Here is a 24,916-nt window from a genome sequence, read left to right as displayed (position 1 = left end):
TTTATAAAATGTTTTACTATATTTTATGTATGTAGTTATATATTCAGTGAATTTGCATATCCAAAGTGGCTCTCGTATGTAATGTAGTCCGCCCAGGTTCAAATTTAAGTGCGTAGCTTCTTCAATTCACGACAACTCACTAAAGATTGTGCGCTGTTGGTTTTAAAAATCGAGTGAAGATAACTTTTTGAAGTATTCGGGGAATTTTATTCTATTTTCAGATGTATAAACCGAATGTCTTCACCTGTGTCAGGTAAACAGGAAGTGGCTCAGGTGTTCAGGGGCGGGAGCAGACGTTTTTTTTTTTTTTTCCTGGTCGGTAGTTTCTAGTGTAGTTTTGCTCAGCTGTGGCCGCACACACAGACGACATATTCATCCGCCTGGAAAGGAGATTATTATTATTTTTTTAAATCTTCGGTTAAATACTTCGTTTCAGCTGTTTATTATAAAGATCGTTTCTCTGTCTGCTTGGATTCGCTGACGGCCTCTTCGCAGCCAAGCCTGCAGGTTGACCTCAGAAAACAGCAAAGGGGAGTCGGGGGAAGGACGGGAAGAAAGGAAGAGGTCCAAGCCTTACAGGCTCCACCAGCTTCTCGTTTTTCATTTAATTTTAGTTTTAGGAGTTTTTTTTTTTTTTTTTTTTTTTGCAGTTTCCGTCCAGGTGTTCACCTCTGATGGACTACATGGACAGGGGACTGAGATACACCCCAAACTCGGTAAGCAGCCATTCCTGCTCAGTCCATACACACCGTGTGAAAGTGAGCCTGTTAAATGTTAACTATCGTGTGTTCGTGGAGGAGTTTGTGTTCAGTGTAAACTCACAGAAATGAGCACGACTGCTGCTGAGACTAACCGCCCTCAGTAAGTTTGGTTCATTGGTTCAAAATAACCTGCTCACAGCAAACTAGTGAGACGTGACGGAAACGCACCACTCGTGTTAGTCTTGTCTCACACACACACACACACACACACACACATCCAGATGTTTATGTGTAAAACTCTTGAAGATCTGGCCAGAACGCTCTCATCACCAACATACTTCTTTGCCTATAGATATCATTGTTACTGTCACTTAAGACTTGTCACTGGGTGAAAAGGAAATCAAACGGGAAAGAAACTGCTTTCTTTAGTTGCTTCTGGATCAGTCCAGATTAGCACTTTAATGTTGTTCACTTTGTGCCTTTCTATGTGTTATATGCTCAGAAGAAAGGGTCAAAGAGGTCTTGATTCTTGAGGGCAAATATCTAAGGCGGAGAACGCTCCCCCTTTATGAGGTGCAATGCTCCACATTGCAACAGGTATTCATATGATCGATGTGTCAGAGCTCTCTCTCTCTCTCTCTTTTTTAAATTCAATTAAATGCAGTGGTTCAGGATATCAAAGAAATCCTTTTCTATAAAATCTTGGGACTTGTTTTCTTAAGCTCCATGATATCAGTATGCAGCGAATCTCTTCTGAGATACTCTGTCAACAAGGAAGGTACTGCCTTTCCAAGAAGTTAATGCCATGAAAGGAATTTGAGGCTATATCTGCAGAATATAGCACATGATGCCTGTAAAACCTTTCGCTCTCTGCACAACACATATATATATATATATATTTTTTTTTTAAACATGAGAACATTTGGGGCAACATCACTGGGGGTCATTGATCAAGGTGCTATGAAAGCATGTAACCATCACTGTTAAATTTCGGTTGAATTCCTCGACGTTCAGCCGCCCTGTTGTGACATGTTCATTTGAGCGCCTCAGTTATGTTAATTAATATCTTCTGAAGATTGCTCCATACATTTATAGTGCACAGTGATAAATGCAGTGTGACAGTGAGACTGGTTGATGAATGAAGAATATAGATATATGTTGAGATTTACATTCCCGTTTGTCCACAAGAACCAAGATGGATTCAGTTGGATATTTTAAAGGATGTCATTTGAATATGAACAACTTTTATGTGTGACCAAAGTTCCTTTTTCCAAAAGTCTTTGATTGACATATGGACAATAAGAAATTTCATGAAGATTTAATATTTTTTGCCAGGTTTTTCCAGTGCTTACAGTTGCAGTTCTTTTATGTTGCTAAATGTAGAATCAAATTTCATTTCTTTCATACCTGCTAACTTTTAAAATCAACTCATGTAGCAGTCACGTCATCAGACATGTAGTAATTGATTAATAAACCAGATCTTGTTCTACATAATCTGCATCAGTCTTACAGCTGTGAATAAACTGTTAACCTGGCTTTGTAAAAAAAAAAGTTAATGGTGTCATAATGTTGCTCTGCAGATAATCTTCCTGTGAGCACATTTTAATTTAAATTTTAACAAAATCAAGGTCATAGCAAAGATTTCTTTCTCCTCAAAATATCCCTGAGCTTTTAAGATTGTCTTTTCATGGCCCATGAAGCAGTCCAGTTTCCAGAGACCTTAAATTTTATACAGCAGCACAGAGGGCACTTGAAAACTGCCACATCAGATATGTGAGTAGTTTGTTCCCAGCAGGTTTGACAGGATTTTACATGGTGAAACCTTTTACTCCCTCCCCCTCTCTGTTTCCCTTCTGAACGAGAGCCACAGGCCTCTGACTCATGCTTGAATTTCCCTTCAGTTTTGTCAACTGTAGAGCAATGGAAACTGTCCTTTATGACCAGTTATGGTAGGATTTCACTTGTAGGAAAAACTACAGATATAAATGGGTGGTTATTATCTTGAGAAACTGAAACATTTGTAGGATATGTAACCCGTTGATTTATTACAAATCAATAAGGGATTGGAGCCACGCTGATTTTACTTCAGTTTTATTGAACACTGTTGCAAACAACTTAAAGATTACCACTCCAATTCAGCATTATCACAACTCACTGAACTTGAACACTCAGCATAACATTACAATTTTTTTCAACAGAGAAATCGTTGTTGCAGCAGAATGCCTTTGGCGGATTTGTCAAGTCTGGTTGTATTCCTCTTTGGTAATCAGTTCAGATGAAGCAGTGTCACTCAGATGTTTTATCGAGCCAGTTTCTGTTTTATACATGCACCTATGTTAGTCATAAGTAAACACTCTTATCACTCTGTACTTAAGGATGGCAATCGAGGAATCGACAGACTCCAGGTGAGGGGTGGTCCCAAACCCAAACCAAATTCCTGGGTCAAGAAGGGAACTAGATTCTTGGGTGGTTTGCCATCGCTCTTGTCAGGGAGAACCCAGAGTCCAAATATAATTTTCAAGGGATCGCATAAACATAGTCTCTTAGAAGCATTGATTCACAGCTTCACTTTTCTTATGGCCATATAAATATCATACACAATACTCTAAAACAATAGTAATTCCTTCTATGGAGTGTTTGATCTTTTTTTTTTTTTTTTTACATTAATCATTATTTGTTCACTTGTAACAATGAATTATGACCACTGCACATTTATTATCAGATATAAATAATGTGAAGTCCTCATCAAATTATGAACTAATACCATTAACCATATTTTGTGATTAAATATTTTATATGGTAAATATTTTACCATGTGTTTCTCACACTCAACAACACTAATCCAAACATTGAATAAATGAATCATTGACATAGTGATAAATAACCAGAAATTAATAATGGAAATAAAATTGAACATCGTAACCCAATTGTCTACTGAGTTAGATTGATCACAGGCTGGGACATTCCTAAAATGCCAAGTACTTATCACCTGTTCACCTGTTCCGTCCAGTATTTCCATCCTTTCCAATATCGTCAACAAAAAGCCTTTGTTTGTTTATGAGGCATATATCTGTATCTGTCCCGAGAACTGTTAAAAATTGAAATCTTTGGCCTCAGGTTTATCTGTTGGTGTTTCAGGACCAAGACTGGGACACCTCAGTCCAGTTCCTACCAGCGTCAGATAACAAAAAACTCGAGAAGAGCAGGGGTCCAGGAAAAGTTGGGGCTGTGATTGGTGTGGTGATCTTTGCTGCTGTCATCGCGCTTATGACGGGGCTGCTTGTGTGGCACTTCCACTGTAAGTATTCCTCAATTTATTTTACTCATCACAAATTCTAATATTATATACATGTTACTGTATATACAGGCATGGACGTAATGGCACTTATTTATATAATACACACATTTACATGATACGAGAAAAACCTCAGACAACAGAACATACAAAAGAAATCATCAAAAGCTCAAACAGCAAGCCGTAAGTTTTCTGGGTGATCATGCAGACCGTAAAGATGTGCGGACCAAGAGGATGTACAGCGGCTCCATGCGGATCACCAACCAGGTGTTTGAAGACGCCTATGAGAACTCCAACAGCTCTGAGTTCAAGGCCCTGGCAAAGCAGGTGACATCTCAGGTAAGACGGCTGCTCAACCCTCCGCAACTGGGCTCATGTCATCTCTCTGTTGTGTCTTTTTGAGTCTTTCGACAAACATCAATTTGTCATTCACGCTGTATTGTGGATATGTTGTGGTCTCTTCCAGCTTAAAGCTATCTATTCCAAGAGCCCTCAGTTGGCCAAATACTATGTTGGTTCTACAGTTCAGGCTTTCAGGTGAGTCACAAAGTCATTTTTGAATAGACTTGATTTGCTTTTTTATTACCTACATTGTGTTTTTGAAACATTCATTTGGAAAATTATGCGACCGATGAAGGATTTATTTATTTATTTATTTAAATAAACAACCTTTATTAAAATGGCTACACAAAGACATCATTAATACAACTACTGAAACTTACTGAAATAAAGTGCATACATGCAACACTACCTCTGACAGCCAGACAAATTAAATTACTGTAGCCATTAATGGTAATGGATACTATGTACAGAAAATCTAGGAATATTACATTCTTAAGATAGAATATTTACAAAGCTGAGGTCAAGTATTATGTCACCAACACTACTGACCTGTTATGATTTGCTTTGCATAAATACTTTTTTCTCCTCGTCTCATTGCTCCCAGTGAAGGCAGTGTCATTGCCTACTACCTGTCAGAGTTTAGAGTCCCAGCAGGCCAAGAGGCAGCCGTAGACAATGCAATGTCTTCAATGGAAAAGCTGGTGGACAAAGAACAGCGTACCATGCACAGACCTGGCAACTCCCTGGTCCTTGCAGATGTGATGTCTTCAGGTAGAGTGGAGGCAAACAAAAAGGCCTTATTGGTGTATTTGTGATTTGGGGCATGTCTATCACGGTGGTTTGCACACTTGTTTCAAGATCCTCATTTTAATGGTGTTCGGTGTTCTTTGCTCTGTATCATCTCACAGCACTTGATGCCCGCCTGATTTCAACGTCATTCAGCAGTAAGTGCTCATTTGCTCTTATCGTAGTTTGAAATTGGGGTGTCTTTGACAACTCATCTGTACTTTTGAAGACCAGCTGTCACTGATTGTCTGGCATTTGTTACATTAGAGCATTTTCTGAATATATATATTAAGCAGATAACTAGATCTTTGTTTACATATCTGCCCAGAATAATGTAACTTGATATTATTCGGCATATAGTATGCTATTTTGACTTTTAATGAAGTATGCATTATTTATGGAGTGTACAAAACTGAAACAGAGCTTTAAATGCATGTAAACATTGCTTGTCTCTTTTATGTATTTTATCAAAACATCATTGTAACTTATTAATGCTAAGTAAACATTGAGCTCAATTTTTCACCATATTCAGAAAATGACAAACTGTAGTGACTATTGTACTGTGATTCAGTTTAATAAATGTAGTGCTAAGGATTTGTTTTAGAACAATATTCTAATGGAAAGTAAATGTCTTTTGTTTCTTTAATCAGGATTTTACAGATATTCAGAACATACAAAGACCAATCGCATAGAGCACATCCAGTCCCCTGGCTTCCCTAACAGCCCTTATCCCTCCAACACCTTCATCCAGTGGCAGCTGCGCGCAGACCCAAACCATGTCATCAAGCTTGACTTTGACACCATGAATCTGGAAGAGAACTGCAAGAATGATTTTGTCAAAATCTATGACTCCTTGGTGGCCATTGAGAGTCGTGTTATGGAAGAGTGAGTTTGCTCTTTTTCTCTCTGCATTCTTATTTCCATGGGGTGACATTGTGCATGCTTGTATATTTGCATCCAGACTTTTCCTTGTATATAAGGCCCTCTGCTGGGCAGATGCTTTTTCTCTGGTGCACTCTTGTGAAACAGTTGACTAAATTGACATCGGGTTTAGCCTCAGCTGAAATCAAAATAAAGTTTAGCCTAAATCTGGGAACAAGTCAGCTAAAAGCGCACTAATGTTTGATTGCTCTCTCAATCATCCATTTGTCCATTATCTATACCGCTTATGTGTCAAGGTCGTGGGGGCCTGGAGCCAATCCCCCAGCTGACAATGGGCGAGGTTAGGTTAAACCCTGCACAGGTCATCAGTCTGCCACAGGGCCGGCATACAGAGATAAATAACCGATCACGCTCACAATTGGCATACAGGCTTTTTCAAGCAGCCAGGTAACCTAAGCATTGTGGTGCATACGGCTTAGCGTTAATGTCAGACATATTTCATGTTATACAATAAGAACTGTAAAAGGTATTCACTTGTGAGATTAGTATGGGAAACATTTAGATGATGAATGGAAATGGCTGTAGATCTAAAAGGTAGGCTTCTTTGCTGAGTCTCATGCATCAAGGATACCCAAGACATAGCCATGCAACATGAAAATTTTGGAAATTTTTAGCACCTCACAACTGTGCAATTTAGTTTCTGTTGTCTCAAGTTAGCAACACACACACAAGAACAAAGGTGAATGAAAAGGTTTTTTTTTTTCTCCTCCCCTATTCAAACAACCTGTGTGCTGAATGGGAAAACATCAATTACATCTGCATGAAACTTGCAAAGACATTTGTCGTGTTTTGCACTGCGTGTGCAATTAGAGCCCTTGGATTCAATTAAATCCAATCAATGTTGAGGGAGCTAGTTTTTCCACTGGAAGATACCTGAATCTGAATATGTGGTTTCAATAAATCTCCCATTGAATCAATGAGGGAACACTGCATATAGGAAGTTCATGATTTGTCTTTTTTCTTTTTTCAGGATGTGTGGGTACTATTCACCTAGTGAACCATTGACCTTTCTGTCTTCTGGTAATGTCATGCTAGTGACAATGGCAACAAATGAGAGGAAGAATTACCCAGGTTTTAGAGCAACAGTGTCTCAAGTCAAACGTGGAAGTAAAGGTTGGAACTAATGTTTGGAATCAATTTAATGTAGCTCACCTGAGCCTCTTATAAGCTTACACCATAAAATGTCTAATATTTGTGCAAAACTCTCACCTGTCAGGTACATCATGTGGTGGCCGTCTGATGGGGCAGACTGGAAACTTTTCTTCACCCAACTTCCCAAACTACTACCCTCCTCGGACTTTGTGCCAGTGGTCAATTGAGGTGAGATGTTGGCTCTTCCTCATTTATTTTACACAGTTATCTATTCTGTGTTGCTGCACAAACTGTCATGTAACCATTTCAGAACAATTGGACCTATCTTTATCAATCATTAAGGTGCCTGCTGGTAAGGTAGTGAAGGTGACGTTCAAGAAGTTCCTCTTGTCTGAGCCCGGACAGAAAAACAGCAAAGACTGTCGTAAAGACTACGTGGAGGTCAACGGAGAGAAGTGAGTCACGCTTTTTGTGTAAACACCAGGTAAGGATTATTTAACAAAGCAGACATGTCACTGCTGGCTCGCCTCATCCTCAGACTATGTGGCGAACACCCAGACGGAACACAGACGGCAACCAGCAGCAACAACAAAATGACCGTTGAGTTTTTTTCCGATGCCTCCTATGTAGACCGAGGTTTTGATGCAGTGTTTGAGGCCATTGACTCCAAAGACCGTAAGTGAGGCAGTTTCCTCCAGATAACAGTTATTTCTAAACATCAGGCAAGTGGAACTCATAACTCTAACCATGTCATCCACAGCTTGTCCAAAGCAGTTCCAGTGCAAAAATCAGCGCTGCATTAGGTCAGACCTCAAGTGTGATGGCTGGAATGACTGTGGAGACATGAGTGATGAGTTTAACTGCAGTAAGTATTTTTAATCCCCATTATACTCAGAATTAAGTAAGGCTTAAGAAGAGCGGCACAATATGCACAATATGCACAAAATATGCGATTATTTTGGGAGCTATTGTAATATGGGAGCTTTTTTTTCTTCTGCTTTTCTCATACATTCATATGGAATAAAATGAATATATTAGTTTTTTTTTTTTTGTTGTTGTTTTTTTTTGTAATGTCAAAGGTCAAGGTCACAGTGGCCTTGTTTCTTGTAAATTGCTGAATATCCGGAAAATCCAAGAGGAATTTCTATAAAAAACTCCATTACTCACAATTTCATTTTTTTATGGCACAATTTAACATGTGTTATAGAATAAAGCATGAAGTGATGAAAGGTCAAAGGTCAATTTCCCTGTCACATCGTGTCCTACAAAAACACTTCTGGGCATTATTCAGTGCTAAACTCAGGAAGTCAGACTACCATTGTATTTCCTGCAACTGATTGAAAAGAGCTAACTTTATATCTGAAGCACACAAACTGCTTAGTTATGAGTTACACAAAGTTACAATGGATACCTTTTGACTGTTTTCCTGCAGAGTGTAGCCCAGGCAGTATCAGTTGTAAAAATGGACTGTGTAAACCCTCGTTCTGGAAGTGTGATGGCATAAATGACTGTGGAGACGGCACAGATGAGGAGGACTGTGGTAAGACCTATTGGCATAGATGCAGGACATATTTAACCCAAACATTTAGAGGCTTTCAGACAGTTTTCTGACACGCTACCTTTCTTTTTAAGGTGCGTGTAAGTCAGGACAACTAACGTGTAGGAACAACAAATGTGTCTCTGAGAAGAATCATTGTGATGGCAGGGATGACTGTGGAGACGGGTCAGATGAGCTCGACTGTGAAGGTAAGACAAGGCTCGACTTCAAAATGTCTCTAGAACGAAGACACAGACCTTGCCCTTTATTTTAAGAAATTGTATTTTCTTGCTCGTGTTTGACAGATTTTCTAATTGTGATAGGACCCATTGTTTTAGTATGAATGTTAAGTTGTCATTTTAAAATACATAAAAATTATGAAAATGTAAACGTTATTATTATTATTATTATTATATACTTATAATGCCCATTCATTTTAGCTATGAGCAGTCACTTGTACTACTGAATTACCAGAAGAATATGCTTTTTAGAAAATAATCAAATCATTTTCCTTTTGTTTGACACAGCCACTACTTTGTTTCAGTGTCAAAGCTCGTAAAGTTGATTTTTCTATAGTAGCTAGTGATTGAAGATTGAAAGATTGAAGCTGCAGTCAGATGTATATAAAAGAGCTACAGGGGCACAGTGTGTCATATTTATCAGGTGCGTGAATTATTTGAGTTTGTGGATGTGTATTTGGCATAACTGTAGCACCTCAGACATATGACGCTTGAACCGCAAGCCAGGTGTTTATCTGTATAAGTGACAATTCAATTATGTTGAAATGAACAGCTTTCATACAGATTCTTTTTCATTCTCTCTCTATAGTGTCTGGGACAAGCTGCACTGATTTTACATATAAATGTAAAAACAATCAATGCATTAGTAAATCAAACCCTGAATGCGACGGCACACCGGACTGTGAGGATGGATCTGACGAGGAGAACTGCGGTATGTTGCAAAACAAAATCTTTAAAAGGTCAAGAGGTCCATCAGCATTCTGCACCTTGCATGACAAAACAATGCATGCGAATCCACCCGCTTCAGAAACTGCAGCATTCCGCACTGTCAATAATTGATTGTTTTCTTTCGTAGACTGTGGGAGGAGTATGTTCAAAACGTCACGTATCGTGGGTGGTCAGGATGCAGAAGAGGGGGAGTTTCCCTGGCAGGTCAGCCTCCATGTCAAAGACTATGGCCATGTGTGTGGAGCATCCATCATCAGCCCACGCTGGCTGGTCACTGCTGCTCACTGTGTGCAAGACGATGCCAAGACAAGGTACCATCTAATTTTTATATTTCGTGTACTCATTGGAAACAGGAAGACATTTTTCTGCATAATCAGTGCTTACAGAAGAAGCAGGGTGGGACTGCGTGAGATTAGAAGTGATCAGTTTTCATCTTGTGGATATTTAACAAATGCTTTTTACATGTTGGTGTGCAAATGAATCTGAAAGAGAACTGAATCCATCATGGTTTTACCCAACCCATAGTTTTTGCACAAACCTTTGGCAAAGTTTTTTCTTTGCCAAAGGTTTAAATAGGACTGAAGTTCATCTTATTTATTTATTGATTGATTTTGATCGTTCTTCAAGGCACTGAATGTCATACACAAAGTTAATATGGTTAGTTTTTCCTTGTTCTTCGAATCATTAGGCCACAACAAGCAAGTCGGCAGTTTGGTGATTTGAATTTAAGGCTTCCGTAAACATTTCACCGTAGGCAAAGTGAAACTTTACTCCTCTGTGTTTTTACAAACAACGTTGTGTGTATGTGTGTGAATAAATAACACACATGAAACCACTCCAGGACCTTAGTGTCACTGTTGGATGCATGTTTAGTCCACTCCTTGTTCCTGTCGTTGTAAACTAAATCTTGAGTTTGCTCATATGGCTCAAAAATCACATGTTCTTACTTTGACATCTTTTTACAAAAGACTTTTAATTTGTGTTAATCTGTTAATAAAAATGCTACATGGTCTGAAATAGTATGTATGAACTGCCTTCATACATACTGTATTTTCTATACTATGACATAATCACCAGAGCTTAAAAACAAACTTTGTTGGCTGATTTTGTGTATTTTCCTCAGATACTCCCAGCCTGGCACTTGGCAAGCTTATCTCGGCCTTCATGTGCAGCGGAAGTACGGAGGTCATGTGGTGAAGAGGAATTTGAAACAGATCATCCCCCACCCCAATTACAATGAATACACCTTTGATAATGACATAGCTCTGATGGAACTGGACAGTCCTGTCACCTACTCCGACTACATCAGGCCCATCTGCCTGCCAGCTCCCCAGCACGATTTTCCAACTGGTAGCACAGTGTGGATCACTGGGTGGGGTGCCACCCGAGAAGGAGGTAAGTGCTGATAAACCATAAACAGTGTGTTTCTACATTTCCTCGATACCTGTAGCCACTAATAATGAAAAGGAGGAATAGAGCTAACATATTGTACTCCTGTTTCTAACTTAAGTTTTGAATTCATAAATTTTGAATTCAAATGTGCCAATGGTAGACATTATGAACAATTTTAGCATGGAGTTTGCACTTGTAGTTACTGATGATCTACTATATTCTTGGTTTTATAAATCGCCTTTTCTGAAAAGCTGTGATTGATAAGACAGAACAGTCATCGGTTGACCTGCCAAAGGAACACAATCACTTTTTCTCCAATGAACACCTACAATTATTGGAAGCTTAATGACTTGTTTATTTGAGCCCTAACTGAATAACAGAACATTTAAGCTCAAACAAAAGCATCATGGTGTCTGTGTGTGTGATTCAGGATTCGCAGCCCCAGTGCTCCAAAAGGCCCAGGTCCGAATTATAAACCACACTGTGTGTGATGATTTGATGGGAGGACAGATCACGTCCCGGATGCTGTGTGCTGGAGTGCTGAAAGGAGGAGTCGATGCTTGCCAGGTAAAACACTTTTGAAACCCTGCTCCTGTCCTCCACGCTTTCCTTCTTTCTGTTGTCCCTTCTCCTCTGTAGAGCAGCCTTCTCTCACAATATTGACATAACAACAGATACCAACATTTTAATAATGTTTGTATTTCTATCAATAACACCATGTTGGAAAGAATATCTTCAAGCAGCAAAACAGCTATGAAAAACAGTGGAAAATTGAATTGCAGAACCAAGTTCCCACACAGTATCTTGATTTTTAACACCTGTGCATGTGTGTGTATCTTTGTGTATTTGTCTGTGTTAGGGCGATTCTGGTGGCCCTCTGTCCAGTCCATCTGACAGCCGCATGTTCCTGGCAGGAGTGGTCAGTTGGGGTGATGGCTGCGCTCGCAGAAACAAACCAGGAATCTACACAACAGTCACCAAATTCCGTGGTTGGATCAAAGAGAAGACAGGAGTTTAGATCACTGTAAAATTGTCAAACAAAGCCAAAAATATGGACATGAGCACGGGCTGATGAGAAGAAGCACAGCTCAGGCTGCTCTTTCAGTAAGACATCAGTTGGACTTTTTAGATTTAAAAAATGGCCGTGACACCCTTTGTAGCTGCAGCAGGAAAACCACTGGCCACTTGAAAAGCAATCAAAACACGTTTTATGCCCACAGCAATTTTTATGACAACGGAGTGGATCAAATGTTTTTAACCATAAATAAGTCTATTTTATTTGTGTTTGGTTTTTCTTTTGTGGTTTTTATCATGTTTTGTTGGAGTGCAATCATATGTGCTGCACAGCAAATTTACAGATGGGACCACTGTATGGATGAAGTGTTTTATTGTACTCTGTTGTCCTTTGTTTTAGCATAAGCCATCTTATGAATTTTCCACTTTTTTCACTTGAATTGCTCTTTTTTTTTGTGGAATTTTTGGTCTAAAAACAAAATGATGGCAACTTCACTCCATCCTACCTCCTATGGCATGGTATCTTATGCATATTAGTTTTTTGTAGTTTTTTTGTTTTTTGTTTTTTTTGTCTAGCAGAAATCTATGTTAAATTGGTGATATTTTACATTTGGACATATTAACTGCTTTTCTAAGCTCATAAAACAGTAGTACCTAAGCAGCATAGCAGCCTTAATCATTCATGCCAAGTTGATTCATCCACTGAACACAATCCTAGAACTATCTGCCCCTTTTGATCCGTGTAAATGTGTACATCAGAGGTTTTTTTTAATAAAATAATATAAACCTGACTTCTTTGCATTTCTGTTTTTAAACTTTTGCAATGCAAATGATTTATGTCTCACCATTAGCACTTGTTGGACTGAAGAGGGGTGGTGCAGTGTCTGACACTGCACATGCAGCACAGACAAATGATAGGATTTCAGAATATTCTGCTCATTGTAGTCTAGATGCCAATTATCTTATATCAGGGAGTTTCATCTAAAAAGGGAAAATCGGCTGACTACCCAGGCAAAGTCATTTTGCAAGACTCCATCATCCTGAGTTTAAATTTCCCATGGTCTTTGAACTAGTCCCATCATTGCAGAAATGAGGCTGGTTATGGAAACATGAGGAAACTGACGTTTCTAAATTATGCTTATGACCTCAGTATTGCCTCCTGTAGACGTCGGAAGATGTTGTGTCTGGAGATGGGACGGGGAGGCAGCAGAAAGCACAGAAGAGTCTGAGGTTTGTATCAGGTCATCCTCAGCTTCCTTTGAAACAGACGTTTAGTCATTATTATCACTGTGTAATGCAAATGAATGCAATGTCTTCTCAGTTTTTATTAGATGCATGCCTTTCATGGACGTGATCAAAATAATTACTTTCATAAAGAAAAGATCTCTCTACGTGTTTAGCCTTCCCAGGAGTAGCTTCAACATAGGAAATAGCTGCATTAGCAAGGGAGAGTTTAGTGCCTTGTCTCGTACACTTCTCACATACAACAGACTTTCAGGCAGTAGAAAAAAGAGATAAGACGAATGGGCCCTCGGCTCCTGTCGAGCTCCTTATCTCTTCACATCATTGGCGATCGGTCGTCGTCATTATTTGAACAATGCCATTGGTGTTGTTGATGACCAGTATTAATATTTTTGTCATCCGCGCCGACTATGGTGTGTTTGACTACAGTCGTGTTAATGGAGCATCTATGATATGAGTCTCTCGTCGGAAGTCATGTATTTCTACTCGGAAGATTTTGCGGAACGGACCGGAAACGGTGTCACAGTATTATTGGTCCCCCGGGCTCCGCGGCAGCTGCAGCTGTTTTCGTCTGCTCTCTCGGTCCTTACGTGTTGTTGTCCGGCCTGAATGGATGTTATAGACTTGTCCTCTGTCTTTCTCATACGCGGCTCCAGAGACTCGGTTCCGGTGTGAGCTGGGGACTGTAGTTTTATTTGTTTCGCGGGTGTGCTTGGGTTTTTTTGAAGCAGCCACCTTTCTGTTCAGTGATTTACACGATGCTTCCAACCAGTACCATCGACAAAACTTTAATCCCGTTTTGCGATAGAGGAAGCGATAACCCTCCGCGAAATATGGACCCAGACAAGAGGACGGGCGGTCGGAGCTGGGACTGGGACAGCCCGCAGTGCCGAGGAGAGCTCGACGAGATCTTCTTCCGCCAGCACGACTACATCCAGGCGGGCAGCCCGGAGCACAGCCAGTTCTGGGCTTTCTTCGACCGCTTTCAGAGGTTCAAAGCCAAGAAGGACATGTCCGGGTCAGGAAGCGACGGCAGAAACAAGGACAGAGGAGGGAAAGACGGGGCGACGACCGGAAAGGTAGACCTCGGCCTTCCTAAAGAGTACGACGCCCGATACCGGATCAACGTGTCCGTGTGCAGCAGGGACGTGGAGGAGCGCCTGGGAAAGCCAGGGCACAGGAGCAAGCAGGACAGGAGATCCTCCGGGCCGGGCAGTCAGGAGATCTCCGACTGCCGACTCGCTCTCTTGCACTTTCTGGACTTCAGCCAGAGACAGAGTTTCGGAAAGCTGGCCAAGCTCCGCCGGGAGCAAAAGAACCTGCCCATCTTCCAGTACCGGGACCGGATAGTGGAGCTGGTGCGGAGTCAACCTGTGGTGGTGGTGGCAGGAGACACTGGCTGCGGGAAATCCACACAAGTACCTCAGTATCTCCTGTCAGCTGGCTTTGACAACATCACCTGCACTCAGCCTCGACGCATTGCTTGTATATCTCTTGCAAAGAGGGTCAGCTTCGAGAGTCTTAATCAGTACGGCTCAAAGGTTTGTCATAATACGGGTCCTTACCACAAACCGCATCATAGTCCAGTCCAGCACCACGGAAAGTGGAATAGAGGGAATGTTGTAGTTCCATCCAAGTCAACTTTATTTACATAGCACGGTTAAAAACAACCTCAGCTGCCCAAAGTGTACAAAAAAAAACAAGGCATAATCATATACATATATAAAAATGAGGTCCTAATAAAATACAATCAAAAGCAACAAATAAATAAAAACCTATGTTTACCCCAATTTGGTTCAGTCAGTAAGCAGGCAGCTGTGTTTTGAGCTCCCACTATAAACTGACTGGGAGGTCGGCGTCTGAAACTGGCATTTTGTAGAACACGTGACGTTTCTTGGATAAATTGTCAAATATCTTCATGAGCAAAGATCAACTCCATCAAAATTAAGTGGGATTAGTTGCACTTTACACAGGCACAGTCACAATGTTCTTCACGGATGAAAATTACAAGGAAAGAAAGTACGTGCACAAATTTTTTTAGGCACCCAAAGGCATGTTTGAAAAGATACGTCTTCAAGTGCTCTTCTAAAAGAATCAACAGTGACCGCAGCTCACCACAGCATATCACGTGTACAGAGGCTCGGTAGAGTTAGGTTAATTCTAACTATATATTTAAGGTTGTTTCTGTTTGGTTTTTGTTGCCGTCGTCGTTTTTTTTTTTTTTTTTGTTTTTTTTTTCATTAATTGATGTGAATTCAGCCAAAACTCTGGCAATGTCATCTTTCTTCACATTGTACATACAGTCTAAATTGATGAATCAAATATAATAATTTTCTACTACATTTAAAGTAGTAGAAAATGAATTACTTGCTGCTTTATCCAAATTAATAATTTTTTTGCACCTTAAAAAAAACAAAAGACCTTAAAAAAAAATGATTATTTTCCAGGTGGGGTACCAAATCCGCTTTGAGACTACCCGCACCACAGTGACCAAACTGCTGTTCCTGACTGAGGGGCTGCTGCTCCGACAGATCCAGCAGGACGCGACGCTGGCTCAGTACCATGTGGTTATTGTGGATGAAGTCCATGAGAGGCATCTCCACTGTGACTTCCTTCTTGGCGTCCTGCGTTCTTTGGTGGCTGAACGCCCAGACCTGCGTCTCATCCTCATGTCAGCCACCATCAACATTAAACTATTCTCTGAGTATTTCAGCAGTGCTCCTGTGCTGCAGGTACCTGGCAGGCTGTTTCCAATACAGGTAAGTACACAAAAAGCTCAAATGTAAATATGCAGCTCACCAGAAAGTATTGGCTTCCTGGGCATTGCGTTCAATTGCATCCGTTATTATTTTTGTCTGTGTCCTGTACCAAGGTGATATATCAGCCTATTCCCCCTGAAGAGCAGCCCTCGCGCTCTGAGAAATTGGATCCCAGACCATACCTCCGTATCCTGCAGGGGATTGATCAGCGATATCCCCCAGAGGAGCGCGGTGACCTGCTCCTCTTCCTTAGTGGCGTGGCGGAAATCTCCACAATCCAGGAGGCGTGTCAGATTTATGCCACACATACACGTCGCTGGATAGTCTTACCGCTGCACAGCACTCTTTCCCTAGCCCAGCAGGATAAGGCACAGTCAACTCTGTTTGTACATAATGTCTGAGACTGCTATATTCGCTATCGTTCATAGGTTGTAATTTTCTGTGACTGTGCTATTCCTCAGGTGTTTGACATCGCTCCTCCTGGGGTAAGAAAGTGCATCATCTCTACCAATATTGCTGAGACATCAGTTACAATCGATGGAGTACGCTTTGTTGTCGACTCAGGTATGGAGCTGCTGGGGCACTCGAATCTAAACTATAAATCTTGCATGACTTGTCAAAGAGTCCAGCTTTACAAACCTAATTATGTGCAATCAAAAATAAACATTTTAAATCTCATTTCAAAACAGATTTTATGATGCCATTTGTCAAGTGTCAAAATAAAATATGAACCAGAAGTAACAACAATCTTATAAATCAATTTGCTTTCTGTTGTTGTTGTTGTTATTTCGTAGGAAAGGTAAAAGAAATGAGTTTTGATCAAAAGGCTAAGATGCAACGCCTGCAAGAGTTCTGGATCAGCCGGGCCAGTTCTGAGCAAAGGAAAGGTCGAGCTGGTCGCACAGGTCCAGGAGTGTGTTACCGCCTGTATGCTGAGTCTGACTATGACGCTTTTGCACCTTATCCTGTGCCTGAAATCCACAGAGTGGCTCTGGACTCCCTCATTCTCCAGGTCCACATGGCTGCAACTGTTTTACGGTTTCTTTTTTTTTTTTTTTTGTCTGCATTTATTCTCATTATTGAGCACCACTGTCAACCTTTTATGAGATTTATCACTTTTAGTCTTGCAGCTTAATATTTTATTATTTCAGTGTGTGACCATCACCAGCCCTCCCTGGAAGCTAGTTTGTTGCTCTTTATTGAGTGGAATGACTTTTGTGTGTCAGGGAGGGCAGTGCTACACCTCAGTGAATACAGGGGGGGATAAAGGACAGAGAAGATGCAGAAGGACGGACAGGCGAAGGGAAGCAGGTGGTGCTGGTAGGACCTGGTGGAGTGAAAGATGCTGAGCTTTTCCTGTTAGCTCCAGAGGGTTTATCCGGAGAACTGTGGAGAGATGGAGATGGAGCGTCAAAGATAGGGTGCATAGTTATGGAACGAAAGAGCAGCTCAGCCCATTTTAGACAGGATTCATCAATTCTTCATAATGTGACCCACCACACACGCAAGCAGGCATCCCCTAAATGTGAGTGAGGAGAGAGCCCTATGTGTGGGAGCCCATGAGGCACCAAACCCAGAGAGCAACTGCAGCCACACAGCACGTCTCAGCCCCCACTCTTTTACCATTTCACCTTCTGAAGTACTAGCTTGATTTGTGCTCTTTGTGTTTGCAGATGAAGAGCATGTGTCTTGGAGATCCACTTTCTTTTGTCTTCATCGATCCACCTCCAGCTGCAAGTATCCAGACTGCAGTTACCTACCTGAAAGAGCAGGGGGCTTTAGACAGTCTTGGTGAACTGACTTCCATCGGGAAGTTGCTGGCACAACTACCTGTGGATGTGGTCATCGGTAAGACTCTCTTAAGCAGAACCACGTGTTAGTTTTTCTTTCTGTTTTCTGCCTTAGCTGTTTAATCTTGAATGCCATGAGTGACTGACTGACTGATCACATTTCTACTATTAGTCAGTCAAGTGCCTCATCACTGAGTTCTATTAGTATAAGTGGAGTGTTTACAGTAAGCAGTGTTGCTATATATGTATTCTGGATAGTCTTGTGACTCCATTTGAGGTGTAGACACACTTACAGCACAGTTTAATCTTGTATTTGCTGATTTTTGTCAGATTTCGTAGTTAATAAATCAGGGTTTGTCCACTGATGGACCAGGCATATGTTGAGTTTTCACCCAGTCTTATTAAATAATAATACATTGTTAACTGAAATACATCATGATCAGTTAGGGCTTGGCCTCTTTTTCCTGAGTGTTACTCATACAGCTGCACCTTTAATCAGTGTTGGTGTTCATTCAGGGAAGATGCTGGTCCTGGGCTGCTTGTTCAAACTTGTAGAGCCAGTCTTGACGGTGGCAGCAGCCCTCAGCGTGCAGTCGCCTTTTCTGCGCAGCTCACAGCACAATCCAGACTGTGCCACTGCCCGCCAGCCCCTGCACAGCAACCAGGGAGACCCCTTTACCCTGCTCAGTACCTTCAATGCCTGGGTTGAGGTCAGTAACGGAAACATTATATGTTGGGACAGTGGCTTTTTGTTCTAAAGACGTGACTTTAACAGGTGGCACATATGATGGTTTTCATTGTACTTAAAAACAACACATCTCTGAGCTCAGGTGAAGGGAGACAGAGGTGGCGGCTCAAGGAAGTGGTGCAGGAGGAGGGGCTTGGAGGAACAGCGATTATATGAGATGGTCAACCTACGCAGACAGTTCAAGGCAAGTTGCTGACGCAGACATTCACACAATGAAAAAATAGGTTTAACAAGGTTTTTTATGGGGAGTCATTTTACCGAGATGAGCTTCCTCTCTGGTTAACAGGAATTGCTGAAGAGCCATGGCCTGCTGGAATCAGAGCTCAGTGCTCCCTCTGATGGTGACCGTGGACAGCGCAGGGAAAGGCTTACAGAGAGGAGGAAGCTGCATCAGCTAAAGAGAGACCATGAGCAGCAGGAGGGCAGCAGACGTAAAGTCCTGAGGCTGGACGAGGGCCAGGATGGAGAGTCATCCTCAGGATCAGACACAGAGGAGAAGGGCAGAAGGAAGAAGGACAAGGAGGGATCAGGACAGAATATGGATTTACAGGTAAGCTCAACCTTTAATGCTCACAAAATAATAAATCATTGTTGTTACACTGTGTGATTATGTAGGGTTTCAGCTTTGGTGCCTGCAGGGGCCGTGTGGAGTAAATGTATAACACACATGTTCAGTCCAGACCTTGATGTGTGTTGTTGAAAGCTTTCATTTCTTGTGTGGTGCTGTTCCATATCTGCAACAGGAGGTGAAGTTCAAGTTGCGTCACAACATGTCAGAGTTGCGGGACGCTGTTGGCGTCAGTCATGACTTGTCCTCCCGCCAGCAGGCTTTGCTTAAACTGCTGCTCTGCCGAGGGCTCTACCCTCAGCTGGCGCTGCCTGATGAACACAACTCCAGCCGCAAGGACTCGGATCAGGTCTGGACTCCTGCTGCACCTACTGCTACCTAAGTTTAAGTAGAGCAGAGTAGTAGTATCATATAGGCAGTTGTTCCGATGGCGAGCGAAATAATGATGAGGTTTGAATAATCCTTCGAATTTCTTCTACATTATGATCTTACACTGTGCAGGTGTTTCATACAAAGAATAAGCAGGGGGTTGTGATCCACCCAACCAGTGTGTTTGCCAGTGAGCCAGAGGTCTTACATGTGCCTGAGGACGACAACAGAGAAATGGGTAAACTACTAAAACTAGTTTCTCAAATCCTCTAAACTTAACTCATGAATAAAGCAACCTAATTTTACTAACCTCGACAAAATGTCAAGGTTAGTAAAATGATCTATTTCACTCTTCATCCATTCATTCTTGTGGTTGATTCATGGATTTTATGTCAAACTTGCTGCTCAACAGTGTAATCTGGAAAGAGGTAAAACAGTCAGGATGACCCAAGCAGCAGAGTCTAACCAAATTTCCTCTGAGGATTAATAAAGTCTTTCTGATTTTGATTATTTCCAGTTTCTATCAACAGTAAAGGAAAAGGAGAGCAGTAACAGCAGATTAAGCATGTGAAGAGCTCATGCACAAAGTATTTACTGCACACATAAATAAAACTCTCCTTTAAGTTACATTGGGATATAAACCAGGGAAACATTTTATAAAAAAACAATGAACTCACTTAAATAAATACTGACTCCAAATTTTCCTCATAACGTCAAGTCCTTTTGTTTCTCTTAATGTATTTCTTTGTCCTTCACTCTTCCTGTGTCTCGTCATATCTTTGTCTGTTTCCTGCCTTCAGGGCCTGATCGAAAGGACAGCAGCAAACACCAGCTGCTAGCCTTCGTCACTCTGTTGGAGACCAACAAGCCATATTTGTCTAACTGTGTGCGAGTTCCAGCACTGCAAGTTAGTACCAGATGTGTGTTGTTCCTTTCCCCACGCCAAACCACAAAAATTCTTTTTAATAAGCTTTTATTAACCCTGAAAATGTTCTGTAGCCCGATATAGTGATGAAACGCACATGATCTTAGCCATGCTACCCTCCTATCCATTATCAGTACACTGATTCCTCTACTGTATTATTATTGGTTTGTGTGAAAACAATTCTCACATTTTAATTCTCTATGAGTTTGAGTGCTTTCTTCTTCTATCAGAGTGTTCAGTGAGGAAATTTTAGTCACATCAAGTTTGTCAAATTTTACACAGCTATTAATATTTAGATAACACTTTTGGCCAGAAAATGCCCAGAGTGGATTAGTTTAAAATACAGTGAGACTCATCCAGAAGGCAATGTTCATAATTAACAAGGGGAATTAATTATACTTCCTAAATTATTAAGTCAGATAATGTCAGATTGTGTAAATAAATGAACAGAAGTCCCTTTAAACATTACAGTGCATTTTTTTAAACCTGATTTAAAATGATATTTTGGTTTCATTAGTTTCTTTTTTAGAATGGTTACATTTTTTTCATAAGTTGATCCTCCAGAATATTATGTCACACAACTACACGTCCAATGTAGGCAAGTTGTGGTCCTTATTCCACATGTGAGCTAATTTCATATTAAGGTACACTTTAGGTACACAATTTTAGGAGGAAAAATGCTCCAAGATACAGAAATGCCACATTTTACAACCACCTCTGGTCTCCTCCATCGTTACTGATGGAAAAGTTTTTATTTTTTAATTGTGTCGAATCCACAACGTCCATATCTGCTTGGTTCACCACTTCATGCACTTTATTCTCTGTGTATCTCCATTTCCTCCTCAGGCTCTGCTGCTGGTGGCGAACTCCGTGGACAGCAACGCGGACTGTACACGCCTGGTGGTGGATGGCTGGCTTGAGCTGGAGATCGGGGAGCCAGAAGAGGCCCTGAAGGTGCTGTCCACAGCTCTCAGTCTCAGGGCTGAGTGGGAGCGCCTCCTGGTTTCCCAACTGGGACAGAGCACAGTAGGAGGACAAGCGGTCCCCGGCGTGTCCCGCAGAGTCACAGAGAAACTCAGCGAAGGCCTTGTGCGCTTTTTGCTCTATACTGAGGTAGAGATGCAGATCTGGCCAGGAAGTTGCAAAATAAAGTGCATTAAAAATAAGACCCGCCTGCAATTTAATGCAACAATAACATTTACTGTTATGTTGTAGAATTTGTTGAAGGTGTTTTATCGTGCTACTGTATTAATTATAGTTTCTCCATGACTTTCTCCATTTACTGATGTTTGTGCACTTCTTACCTTCCTTCCCAGGTTGCTTACAGACTGCAGCGACTCACAGCTCTCCAGACCCAGAACCTGTACATTGGCCCTCAGTCTGAGTCTGAGCTGCTTCAAAGCAAAGCTGCGAATCTAAATCCACTGTTTCCAGGGGTCGAAGCCAAGCCACACCCCATTAAAGGAGGCCTGATGGTCTCCAGCTCCTTCACCTACAACTGCCTGGCTGTGAGTCCATTTGAAAAACTGGCAATCCAGCAAAACTTTCGAGTTATAAACTGATGAGAAATAGACATTTTAGCCTACATGATTCCATTTTTTGGATGTGAAACTGTTGAAAACAGTTTACTTTGTGGAGCTTATTTGGAACTGGATTATTTCATGCATGCGTAGAAATCAATCATCATTATTGCATTTGTATCACCAAGTGTTACAAATGCACAAGGGGCTACCATTAAGTTCCAAGGATGAAACAAAACAATGCAAAACAACTGCACATTGTTTGTCAGCACATCATCCCCCAGATGAACACATGATTAAGATGTTTTATTCTAAGCAACACCCACATTACTTGTTGCACCAGCTGACCTAAACTGCTGAACAACATTAGACAGGCTACTGCAAGTCTGTGAAAGTCTTAACACCCAATTCGGTATTCATTTATTAATTCCTTAAATTTGCTAATCCTCCCATTCCTCAACTCTCTGCTGCTTGTATCCAGGTATCCATTAGATTAGTGTGTGTGTGTGTGTGTGTGTGTGTGTGAGAGTGAAACAGGTTGTCACATACTGTACCTGAAGAAATAAGGCTCTCAAATAGATCAAATCCAAATAAAAAAAAAAAAGAAGACATCTTTCTAAGAAAAATGAGAAAGTCCTGACCATATTGTTTATTCTTGTATGTTCTCTTCATGATTCTCAGGACTCGAGGGACCTCTACAGTGAGTGTTTACGCACGTTCTGGAGTTGTCCTAACTGTGACCTCTACATGCCTCTGACTCCTCTGGAGCGCATGCAGCACGAAGCCTCCTGCAGGCCAGCAGGAGAACAACAGCAGGGGGAGGAAGGTCAGAATATGTTTTTTCTGATTTATTCTGAGGTGTCTTTTGGTTTCAGGTTAGACAGCTGACAGATACTTGTAAGTCTAGTTTAAGTTTGAAAGAGATTTAATTGGATGACACTAATTGAGGGTATGTGTTGTGATTTTCAGAGCCAGCAGAAGGAAAGGCAGGCTCATCGTCAATGTCCAGTCTTACCAGAGTTTATCACTGTGATGTCTGTAATGAAGATTTGACACTCACCCCCACTGAGATCCTCAAACATAAGAGGCACCACATGTTCTCAACTTCGTAGCAGTCCGCACAGCACCTAATGGACAACAAGTAATCACTACCTGTGGCTGTCCTGATGGGAATATACTGACTTTACAAAATAACGATATTTTTTTTTATTATTTTTTACATAAAAAACCTTTTCCTTCATTCTGTACTTGAAAAACTTGAAATTAAATTGTTCTTACCTCCCAGTAACATTTTGCTTTTTATGTTTATGTTCAAACAGGAGTTATCCAAATAACTGCCGCAAAATATTTTTTCCAAAAATCTAGCCATACTATGATGTTTTTCAAAGGCCAGAAAATAGCATGAGGCGTCACTTAGAAAAAAAAAAAAAAACACTTTCACACTTTCCAGATTCATTCATTAGCATTTTGGAATAATATACTAGTGTGCATATATACTGTGTTGAGGAAAAGGCTCTGTGAGTTATGAGACATGCTGGAGACATGCTGGAGTGAGAGAGAAGAAGAGACTGATTTTTAAAATATAGAGTGAGGGTTTAATAATGATACAAACCCACGATATGTAACACCTCAAAGCAGCACATTGGCACAAAGTCAGAAGTAAGACAGCACGGAAGATAAAAACCTGTCTCAAAAAAATAAAGAATCAGAATAAATATCTCAATAAATAAATAAACAGGTAATATCTCATTAATTACTTTGAAACTAATAAATACGTACATTTGAAAATATGCACATCGGCTGAAATCAATAACCAAAAAAGTAAATAGTACTTAATACAGAGTTACTTAGAAATCATAAGTTATTGAGTACTCAAATCAAAAGGCACATTTATTAAGATGTAAGAATGGGGCCTGCAGTTGTGATCGCATGACTGTCAGTACTGTACTCTAACACCATTTCTGGACCAGAAGTAGCAAACTGTGTGCAATGGCTTTACTAGTTCTGTATATCTGCACCATCAAGCGAATATGTGTGTGTCTGTGTGCAGGTCTATGCGTTGCAGATTTGTGGGGATTTTGTGTGTCTGTGTGGGACAAAGGGTTAACGTGGGATCAGCAGTCTGGTGACTGACTGAGTTTGTGTTTCCTGACAGTACAGGACTTTTTTTGTTGTTGTTGTTGTTGTTGTTTTTTTTTTTTTTTTTTTTTTTTAACTGACTGGCCTTGTAGTGAAGACAACCATCCCATAACCACAATGGGAGATTTGTGTCTGTAGTCTTGTGTCCTGACTCTGAACGCCACTGCCTGTTCACTCACTTTAAGTCACTTTGGATAAAAGTTCTTGGCTAAACCTAAAATGTAAATAATCAGGTGAAGCGTCTGAAAGGTTTATTCTGCCGTAGTAAAACGTGATCCTTCATTTGAGACATGAGATTGCAGCGTGACTAGGTAACACGAACTTCCCTTTAGAGAGCACACTATATGTTACCATCTTAAGTTTTGAAGGAGCGTGCTTCTGGATTTAAAAGAGAAATTCCCCCACAGATTCTCTTTTGAAGATATAGCTCTGTGATGCTTGGTGCATTTCATTTGTTATTTTGCGATCGTCTTTTTTATTTTGCAGAGCTCTCATTTTACTCAGCAACACTTAACCCTAACCCTAGCCTGCTTTATGATCACACACAATAATACAAAGCATTCAGGAACTCATAGAACTTGTTTTTTTTTTTTTTTGGGGTGTGCAAAAAAATATTGTGGCTGCATTTCATTTTGGTCAAGAGACAAACTTAGGCCTCTATCTCCTCTTTCACCTTACAAGATTGTTTAACACTGGTGCAAAGTAGAGGCTGTAGAAAAAAAGTAACCTAAAAAAAAGCATGTTTATATTGGTATTGGTAGATTAAAAAAAATGTTGAAATCTGGAG

General features: G+C 40.8%; 2 protein-coding genes across 2 annotated transcripts; both read left to right on the top strand.

The window, feature by feature from the left end:
• The first annotated feature begins 331 nt into the window (after positions 1-331).
• On the top strand, positions 332-12,860 carry st14a (ST14 transmembrane serine protease matriptase a). Its single transcript, XM_029518116.1, has 19 exons — positions 332-716; positions 3,840-3,999; positions 4,205-4,335; positions 4,463-4,533; positions 4,943-5,109; positions 5,247-5,282; positions 5,775-6,009; positions 7,037-7,179; positions 7,283-7,386; positions 7,501-7,613; positions 7,697-7,833; positions 7,919-8,023; positions 8,591-8,698; positions 8,791-8,904; positions 9,524-9,646; positions 9,791-9,974; positions 10,787-11,058; positions 11,486-11,622; positions 11,915-12,860. Exons 1-19 carry the CDS (start codon positions 675-677, stop codon positions 12,071-12,073), a joined length of 2,541 nt encoding a protein of 846 aa, XP_029373976.1. The 5' UTR covers positions 332-674; the 3' UTR covers positions 12,074-12,860.
• A 995-nt stretch (positions 12,861-13,855) lies between these two features.
• On the top strand, positions 13,856-23,272 carry dhx34 (DEAH (Asp-Glu-Ala-His) box polypeptide 34). Its single transcript, XM_029517423.1, has 16 exons — positions 13,856-14,852; positions 15,759-16,070; positions 16,184-16,438; positions 16,532-16,634; positions 16,865-17,082; positions 17,744-17,918; positions 18,377-18,570; positions 18,691-18,792; positions 18,895-19,158; positions 19,352-19,525; positions 19,678-19,783; positions 20,346-20,452; positions 21,317-21,583; positions 21,787-21,978; positions 22,672-22,816; positions 22,960-23,272. Exons 1-16 carry the CDS (start codon positions 14,070-14,072, stop codon positions 23,100-23,102), a joined length of 3,540 nt encoding a protein of 1,179 aa, XP_029373283.1. The 5' UTR covers positions 13,856-14,069; the 3' UTR covers positions 23,103-23,272.
• Positions 23,273-24,916: the final 1,644 nt, after the last annotated feature.

This window comes from Echeneis naucrates, chromosome 13 (assembly GCF_900963305.1).
Source record: "Echeneis naucrates chromosome 13, fEcheNa1.1, whole genome shotgun sequence".
NCBI lineage: Eukaryota > Metazoa > Chordata > Actinopteri > Carangiformes > Echeneidae > Echeneis > Echeneis naucrates.
Note: the sequence above shows the minus strand (reverse complement) of the source record. Positions and strands in the feature narration are given on the sequence as shown.

Excerpts from the sequence above, each read along its gene's own strand:
- st14a (XM_029518116.1), top strand. The coding sequence starts at position 675 with ATGGACTACATGGACAGGGGACTGAGATACACCCCAAACTCG. Across the intron at positions 6,010-7,036 it reads GAGAGTCGTGTTATGGAAGA|GATGTGTGGGTACTATTCAC; the intron begins GTGAGTTTGCTC and ends TTCTTTTTTCAG. Across the intron at positions 11,059-11,485 it reads GGGTGCCACCCGAGAAGGAG|GATTCGCAGCCCCAGTGCTC; the intron begins GTAAGTGCTGAT and ends TGTGTGATTCAG.
- dhx34 (XM_029517423.1), top strand. The coding sequence starts at position 14,070 with ATGCTTCCAACCAGTACCATCGACAAAACTTTAATCCCGTTTTGCGAT. Across the intron at positions 19,526-19,677 it reads GCCGCAAGGACTCGGATCAG|GTGTTTCATACAAAGAATAA; the intron begins GTCTGGACTCCT and ends TACACTGTGCAG. Across the intron at positions 20,453-21,316 it reads TGCGAGTTCCAGCACTGCAA|GCTCTGCTGCTGGTGGCGAA; the intron begins GTTAGTACCAGA and ends TTTCCTCCTCAG.